Consider the following 8,932-nt stretch of genomic DNA (forward strand, 5'->3'; position numbering starts at 1 on the left):
CACGCGTGTGGTGGTACTTCCACCGACTGTCCTCCTGTGGTCCAATCCCTGTGGCTCAGGGATTTCCAGGCCACATGTGCTGGCATCCAGCAACTTTCATCAAGGCCACAGCATTGCCAGGCATTGACAGGTTGCGCCTAGTTACTAGAGCAAAAACCCCTTCTCTTCTTTTCTGTAGCATCCCTCCTTTCATTTCACCTGAAAGCGCTGGGAGATCATTGCAGGGTCAGTAGCAGAGAGCACCAGAAAGCATTGCCCTAGTGATTGCCCTTCTGACACTCCTGTGGAGCGGGGTGGGGAGCTGTGGGCCTCCTGGTCTCTTGTCACAGAAGGCGTGAGACAGACTCTTCTCAAGGTGACTGCAGGCTGCCTGTGCAGACTCGGGTATTTACTGCCAGCTTTAACTCGGAGCTCCTGTAGCTCTTTTTTGCTGGCTGTGAAGTGCTGTAATTGGTCAGCTGCTCACTTAATCCATGATGTATGTCTGCATTGCAGAGACATTCAAGGCTGCTATTAGTACCCAAGCTAACTAGCATGGCTGTTTGCAGCAGCACAGTCTCATTTAGCATGCTGTGTGGCAGTCCGCGGGGTAGCTGTTACAGAGTCCCCTAGTCAGCAGTCCCTGTCCCCAGAGGTGGAAGTAGTTTTTCTCTAGAAGATACTGTCCTTTCCCTGAAGCCATCCCCACCCTGTGGGCAAAGAAGGGAACGTCGTTCTGCTGGTGAAAGCACTGTGCGCAGCACCAGCCATCCCGAGGGTCCTGTTTGTCCTAGCAGGTATTCACGTTCAGCTGGAGAGAAGACATCCGTCCTGGGGATCCTCAGCACACCAAGAAGTTTTGTTTGGATGCCATTTCCCACAGCAGCCCTGTGACCCTCTATGACTGTCATGGAATGAAGGGGAACCAGCTCTGGAGATACCAAAAAGTGAGTGTGCATGCGTGCACGTGTACGCATATGCTCGTTTAAGGAGTCAAATTGCCTGTAGGCACTTAAGTTTCCTTCAAGTGTCACCACTCATGTTTTATTCCTCTGTTCATGTATTTGTGATAAGAGAATCTTCAGGCACTCTGTTGTCATTGTGCCATTAATTACCCTTGATTAGAAAGAGGTGACTCCTCTCTTCCCACTGGTTAGAAATGGTGAGGGCTGCTTCTCCAGGGCTTGCTAAGCAGAAGTACACACTCTCCTTGCAGTCCTGCCCACAGCTGGCAGTGAGGTGATGCAACACCCTTGCAAAACCTGTTTGCAGAGAGGTGTGCTGTGTTTATTGGTTTGTTCTGAATAGTAGATGATCATGCCAAAGGTAGATAAGGATTTATTCATCCTTCTACTAAGCATGCTTTTGTGGCCAACGGGTAAGTAAATTCTTGACTAAATGTCCTGTCCTAGTCCTTGCAATCTGCATGCACAGCGCCTCAGCGTGACTGCAGCAGGATGTGAGCCTGTAGGCTGGAGAAACTGGCTTCAGACATAGCTTTTAAGCTTCCTAGGGCAGATGTGAGGATTGTGCTGGATACTGTTGCAAGGAGTGGGAATGGACCCTGACACTTGCCAACCAGTTAAGCGTGGAACAACTTCTTCAGGTACATCCAAGTGCCAAAATAGCTTGCCGTGTTTTTAAGACTTCTTTCTGTTGGTTTTGAAACAGCTTTGCCTCACTGCTTAGCAACCTCACACAAAATTTCTCTTCTCCAGGACAAGACACTCTACCATCCAGTAAGCAGCAGCTGTATGGACTGCAGTGAGAGTGACCGAAAGATCTTTATGAATAGCTGCAATCCTTCATCTCCAACACAGCAGTGGATATTTGAACATACAAACTCAACTGTCTTGGAAAAATTTAACAGAAATCTTGATCTTTAAAAGACTGAGAAAAAAAATTATATATTTTACAATTATAGTTTTTACTGGGGAGGGTTACAAAAATTTTTTTAAGAATACTTTTTTTTAAACAGTTAATGAAGGTAAAAGGGAGAATCTCAGGAGAAGGTTAACTAGCAGGCCAGTCTTTATTGCGAAGATGCTGCATCCTTCTCTTCTGGGGATGGTGGAATTTTAAAGGCTTTGCCAGAGCCACTTCTGTGCTGAGACTGAACAGAAACTCTGTTTTTAGAGGAGTCTGAATGTGATTCAAACTGCTTTTTTTTTTTTTTTGCTTTTTTTGTTTTGTTTTATTTCCCACCTGGGTCTGGTGTTAAATGATTTTGTTATCTGGGACCCTCCAGGACTTTTTGTAGCTGCTATACTACCCGCTGAAGCGTTCCCACATAGGTGCTTTATCTTCCAAAGTCCATCTAAGTAAAATCTTGAACACAAGATTTAATCCTCAGATGTCATAGACATCAAAAAAAAAAAAAAAGGGCCATCAAAATGTAAAATGAAATGAATATTTTTTTTGCCCTAAACCAAAATATGTTTCAAACAGGTTGAGTATTATTACTTTCCAAATCATAGCTTTGATAAAGGAATGAGCTCTTGTGGAAGTGCAGCCAAGTGTTGGGAGTATCGCTGTAGTTACTAGCGATGAGGAATCTGGGTTTCTGGTCCACTCACTTTGCAGTCAGTTTGTCACTCACTGTTGAATCTTCAAGGTCAAAGATTAGCAGAGGGTTTTTAAGTAAGCACAGTTCTTAAAGATGAATATTTTTGCTAAGAGCCTTTGGATATCAGGTTCCAAATTTGCCTCTTATTCAGAATGTTTTTAGCAGGGACACATAGTGAGACCAGTTGTTCTCCGGGTACCCAGCCCCCTGAGCTGGAAGGCAGGGACGGGGAGCAGAACAAAGCCCCCATAATCCAAGGGGAAATGGTTAGCGACCTGCCACACCACTTAGACACACACAAGTCTCTGGGGCCGGATGGGATCCACCCAAGGGAGCCGACAGAGGTGCTCACCGAGTCACTTTCCATCCTTTATCAGCAGTCCTGGCTAACCGGGGAGGTCCCGGTTGACTGGGGGTTAGCAAATGTGACGCCCATCTACAAGAAGGGCCGGAAGGAGGATCCAGGGAACTAGCTGCCTGGCGGAAAAGGACCTGGGGGTGTTGGTCAACAGCCGGCTGAATATGAGCCGGCAGTGTGCCCAGGTGGCCAAGAAGCCCAATGGCATCCTGGCCGGCAGGACTAGGGAAGTGATTGTGCCCCTGTACTCGGCACTGGTGAGGCCGCACCTCGAATCCTGTGTTCAGTTTTGGGCCCCTCACTACAAGAAGGACACTGAGGTGCTGGAGCATGTGCAGAGAAGGGCAACGAAGCTGGTGAAGGGCCTGGAGCACAAGTCTGATGAGGAGCGGCTGAGGGAACTGGGACTGTTTAGCCTGGAGAAGAGGAGGCTGAGGGGAGACCTCATCGCCCTCTACAACTACCTGAGAGGAGGTTGTAGCGAGGTGGGTCTTGGTCTCTACTCCCAAGGAACAGCGATAGGACGAGAGGGAATGGCCTCAAGTTGTCCCGGGGAGGTTTAGATTGGACATTAGGCAAAATTTCTTCACTGAAAGGGTTGTCAAGCATTGGAACAGGCTGCCCAGGGAAGTGGTTGAGTCACCATCCCTGGAGGGATTTAAAAGATGTGTAGATGTGGTGCTCAGGGACATGGTTTAGTGGTGGACTTGACAGTGCTTGGTTAATGGTTGGACTTGATGATCTTAAAGGTCTTATCCAACCTAAACGATTCTATGATTCTATGATTGCTCAGCTCTGCAGTTTGTCCAGCTGAGGAGTGCAGCCAGCTCCGAGAGTTAAAGGCTGGAACACTCAGGGTAGGAGCAGGGCACCCTTCTGTAACTCTTGATAAAGCACGGTTAATGGACTTCCCCTCCTTGGAGGGGCAGGGAAGCTCTGTTCTGGGGTATCTTTCTCTCCTGTGAAGGCAAGGAGACTTTTGCCTAGTGTCAGGAAACAAGCAGGCTGGCTCCCTCTGCAGAGCTCCAGAAGTAAGAAGCCCTTTCTGATGTTGCCAATTGTGGGATCATTGCCCATGTTTCAGATGTCTTTGAGGCCATGTAGTGCTGTGTCTGTCAACTGGGAGCAGACTAGGACACAACTAGCTGCCTCTCAAGCTCTCAAGTCTGACTTGAGGCTCAAAATCATTTCCACCTCTCGTCCTCGCAACTGAGGCCATGTCTGACCTGTTCTGCCAACTTACCTGGCCCATGCAGTCACAAAGCAAGGGAAACATGGGGACTGCATTGCAGCTGGGACCGGGCTTGCCAAATGTGTTGGTGTCTAACATTTTGGGAGTGAAGAAAGAAAGAAGCTGCAGGCTTTCGTTGTGACAGTTTTGCAGCAGTATTGCTATGGAAGTGAGACCAGTGTCAAACAGAGTTGACATCTTATGTTCTCAGTAACTGCAATATGTCTGTCATTGGGATCCCTTTTCATTTCTATGGGAGACAGAGCCACTTTCCAGTGCTTTGTGTCTGACTGTTGCTTTCCTTAAGTTATTAATGCTCTCATTAGTCTGGTAGTGCTGACTGTGGATCGCTAGATGGCCTGACTAGATGTCTTTATGAATGTCTTAATACCTGTGGAACAAGAAGCTGTTTGTCCATGAACAGTGCTAGTTTTTTTATAATTGGGACACAATCGGCAAATGATATAAATGGACTGTAGGTCATTCTGCTTGCAGCTTGCCGCTTTGTGTGTCTTAGTTTTCTAATGAGAGGATTAGCTTCTGTTTCTAAAATGCATGGCTTGTTTGGGCTCACCTTGTGAAGAGAGTCCTAGCTGCTTGGCTTGCTGGATGCTTGCTTCAGAGAGAACTGCAGTAATGAACAGGTCTTTTACCACTTAATGATCTTAATTTGGAGAGATAGGACAGCTCATAGCAGTATGCACCAAAAGATTAGGTAATTTTTGAGGCAATTCCTGTTTGACAACCAATACATGGAAATTGGAGCTTTAATGTGAGTGGTCCTACTGGGTCCTTCTCAGTATGGTTGATCTGATCTGTTTTCTGAAGGTTTGGGATCCGAGTGTGGTAAGTGCCCCACAAATTCTGTACGCTTCTGACTGGCTCACGGGGCTTTGAGCTATTAATTTATTTACATCAATTATACTTTTCAATACCCTAGAGGCTTTGCTGACTAATGAGAAGACTTAATATAGCCAACCATCCACTGATTGAGAAATAGAAGCTGTATTTCATCATCTACATCTTTAATTGAGCCTTTGCTGGGCAATCTAGTTAATTATTCCAATTACTCTTGGTTATTTGTAAGCAAAATTGCTAAAGCATGAATACATAAGCAAATCTGCACATCTGCATGCAAGTCGAGACTGGAGATTAAATACCAGTGATTATCTAATGCAAAATAAATGTTTTCATATTTTTTCCCAAAAAATATTCAAACAACCCTTCTCTCCGAGGCTGCATAAATTCTGCTGCTTTTAAGTATCAGAATCCCAGACAACAGGGGGATCCCTGGATGTGTGTTATGTCGCATAATACTACTTTGATTTGCTCTTGAAGCTCTTGTTGATTTATACTGGTGCTAATCTCTAAGGCCTACAAACAGAGTAATAGGTTTGGGGCTCTTATGTGTGCAAGATGTCTTTTTTCATGCCTGGGAAATTAACTTTCTTTTCCAGACCGTAACAGAAGAATGTGTGGGCCTTACTGAAGGGGGAATACAGCGTCATTAAAATAAAGATGTGCCTTTTTAAATGTAAATGTACAGCAAATGCTTAAACTTGAACCATTTCCTAGTGCCTTGCTGGACAAGAGAGAAGAGGGGAAGGAGTTGGGAGATAAGGATGTAAGAGAAAGCTTGACTGGTGCAGTGTTTGTGTTTGTGTGTGTTTTTTAAAATGTCTGACTTTAAGTGCAAAATTTGTGTGAACTACAGTAATTCAAAAGCTCCTGGGTTTCCTCTGTTTAAATGGATATCATTAATGACTCGGGGGGGGGGGGGGTCGGGGGGTCGGGTGTCATTCCTAATAGGAGGACTTGGAAAGGATGACAGTTTCTTCTTGGTAAAGGATGACAGTTTCTTCTTGGTACATTGGAACAACTAAAGCTAGACCAGAGGATGTCTTGGTTAGCTGTTGGATGTTTCACCTTGTGGTGAAGGCTCATGCATTTCACCAGCATGCAAGATCCTGCATTTTATTTTCTAAGTATCCAAATCAGAAATCACAAATAGTCCCAAAGGGATATAAAATCTGTAGCAGAAGTGTCTGTCTGAAAGTTGATGCCTTCCATCACTGGGAAACTTTTAAAGGGTGTGTTCAAATCTCTAATGCAGAAGTAGCAAGAAAGCAATTTCTCAGCTTAACTTTATTCCTGGTTTATTTTACGGTAGTCTATGCACGGGGCTTTGCTCTCCTTTGCTGGAGAGTTCCAGTCAGCAAACTTTCCTCCTCCCTGCTGCACTGAGACATCAATGTACTGAAAATCAAACAGGCACCACCAGCGACCAGCATTGCAAGAACACAGTGCTCTCATAGCTACTGTAGGATCGTTATAGCAGCTATGCTGGCTTACATCACTGAGGGGAGAGGAGAGAGATCTCCTAAAAGTCATACTGGGCAATCACGTAACTGCTGGGTAAAAAGAGAGAAGCTTTTATTTTAAATTGTCTTTCAAGATATGGACAGACACTTGAATGGTTTTGACTGGAGAGAACAGCCAGCCTCTAGCAGTCAGCCTGTCATGCTTTCAGTCAAAAGAGCCCTGGTAAAGTTGTGTCTGAAACAGTCTGGCTCTGCTAGCACAAGGGATTCAAGTGTGCCTTGCATCCCACGTTCACTCCCAGCTGCTGTGGTTCATGTTCCTACTCACCTGCTGTATTTCTAACCACTTGCAACAAAGGAGTCTGGTGGTGCCTAAGTCGGTCCTTATCTGACAAGCGGCAATCTAGGTTTCCACTTTAACAATCATTTAGCATGAGAAGCTTCTAGTTAGCAAACTGTTGCCACCATGGTGAGTAGCTTTAGGTTAATGTCTGAGTCTGTGGGGGTAGGATTAAAAGGCCTTTCACAGCAAAAGGGGAGCTGGGCTGGGACTCAGGAGCACTGGGTCCTGCTCCCAGTCTACCAGTGGCCTATTACTTGATCTTAAGCAAGGAAAGTCTGTGTGCTGCAATTTCCCAACCTGTGTAAGACTTTAAGTGCTTTATTTGTTGACTTAATGAGCATTGAGTCCGTATTTTAAAACAAGCTGCAAGTCCTCATCTGGTTGGAGTGGAGGGGAGAGATGCAATGGGTGGAGAGTGAGAAAGCTGAGATCTGAAATATCTATCAGCATTCAACACACAGTTGTCAGTTCATCTCATATTCCTCATTAACCAGATTGATTTATTCACATTATAAATTTAAAATGTAACTAAAATAACCTCACCTCCTGCTCCAATTGCTCCTTTGTAGTGTCACACTTTAACTTGGAGATCTGTGTATGAAATTAGGCAATGATAGATTATGGAAATCCTAATAAAAATCCTATGTCTGTTTTTTGACTCTGCCTCTGCTAGCTGAGTATGCTTCTTTATTTGCTGCATTTGAGCTTTCTTGATGCTTCTGTATGACCCAAAAGGCTTCAATGATTTCAGCAGATGTGAGAGATTTGGGAGTTTTATATAAAGCCACTGGATCTATGTGGTCTTAAATCTACTAGTTCAACTCTAAGAAAAAAGTCCTAATCCCAATTAGTGAGTGAGCAAATGTGAACTTCAACCACAAAACGAGATAAAAACTGATCAAGCTCATAGGCTAAAACGGTAGCCCTTATGATAACAATAACAAATAGCTTTAGCCTCTAGGGTGGAGAAGGGAATTGGTTTCAAAATGCATTCTCCAGGATCTTGGTGATAAGGTCTAAGTTTGTCTATTCCTTATACTGCATGCATTTTATCTGTAAAACTGGATGGTGCCTCTTGAGTCAGTGTATATTTATTTCTGTGCGTATTAGGACAAACAGCCTAATATCTGGGGGTGGTAAAGGACTTGTAGCACTTTAATGTAGTAGCTTTCATAAATTGGGAATCATTAATAGAATGCCTAGTGTTTTTAAAGTTGAATGGACTTCCTTTTATAATATATTTAAAATAAATTTTTAATGTGTTTTCTGAAACTGTGTGTGCAGAAATGACTGTCCCTGCCTGTTTTGCTCCAGTGATTGATTTCCCTTCTCTCTACTACGTATGAGAATAAGCTTAGTTACCCTGGTCTGGTGTTTCCTCAGCATAGGCTTCCTGCCACGTCACGCACTGCTCTCCTCCAGGCCCTTTGGGAAACATCTTTCCCAGCTGCCCTTTGAAGGTATTTGGTATAAATTGCAGGGTTTACTGTGTTCAGGCACAAGCAGCCACCAAGCTCATTACTGAGTGCTGTGTTGGGCGTACGTGGCAGGTTCAGGCAACTGGGGGCTGCAGAGATGCCTGTGGGGCAGGAGCTGTCAACTCCCATCTGCCCCTCAGAGCTGCTTCCAGCCAGCTCTGAAATCAACGGGAACAACCCACCATGCCCCAAAACTCCAGCCCGTCAGAGGACCCTGCAGCACTTCAGCTCAGACAAGTTGAACAAAGAGCGGCAGCCCCGAGGGGAGGAGACACGTGAGGAGAAATGTAAGGACATGTGGACATAGAGAGGAGCTATGTGTGGGTGAGTACTTCAGAGGAGGGGCTGGGGTGGAGTCTCAGGCACTCTTGTCCCCCTGACCAAACACTGCAATGTTCTTAAGTGTGGATGGTGGCCCTCTTGCTGTCCTCCTTCCTGTCACACCTAGATGGTAACCCTTGGAGCATGGGCCTTGCGGGTGAGGCCCTCTGAGAGCTGACACCTGAGCCACCATGCCCAGGACACTTCCCTCCCTGAGTGTCACCAGCCATGTATTCAAAGCAACACAAAAAGCTTTTCTCAAAGGCAGTTTGTGCATTTCCTGCTGAGAGATACAGCCATGAGAATAAAATGGTAAAATCACCCAAGCCTATACA

The 8,932-nt window shown here is 45.2% G+C and overlaps 1 protein-coding gene across 1 annotated transcript in view; it reads left to right on the forward strand.

The window, feature by feature from the left end:
- Positions 1–8,070, forward strand: part of GALNT10 (polypeptide N-acetylgalactosaminyltransferase 10) — a 48,725-nt gene extending 40,655 nt beyond the window's left edge. Inside the window, exons 10-11 of the mRNA XM_075164255.1 lie at positions 777–926; positions 1,698–8,070. Of these exons, the coding sequence (XP_075020356.1) occupies positions 777–926; positions 1,698–1,865 (318 nt within the window). The 3' untranslated portion in view covers positions 1,866–8,070. The remainder of the gene's footprint in view (positions 1–776; positions 927–1,697) is intronic.
- The last annotated feature ends 862 nt before the right edge of the window (positions 8,071–8,932 follow it).

The sequence above is a fragment of the Calonectris borealis genome, chromosome 15, assembly GCF_964195595.1.
Source record: "Calonectris borealis chromosome 15, bCalBor7.hap1.2, whole genome shotgun sequence".
Taxonomy (NCBI): domain Eukaryota; kingdom Metazoa; phylum Chordata; class Aves; order Procellariiformes; family Procellariidae; genus Calonectris; species Calonectris borealis.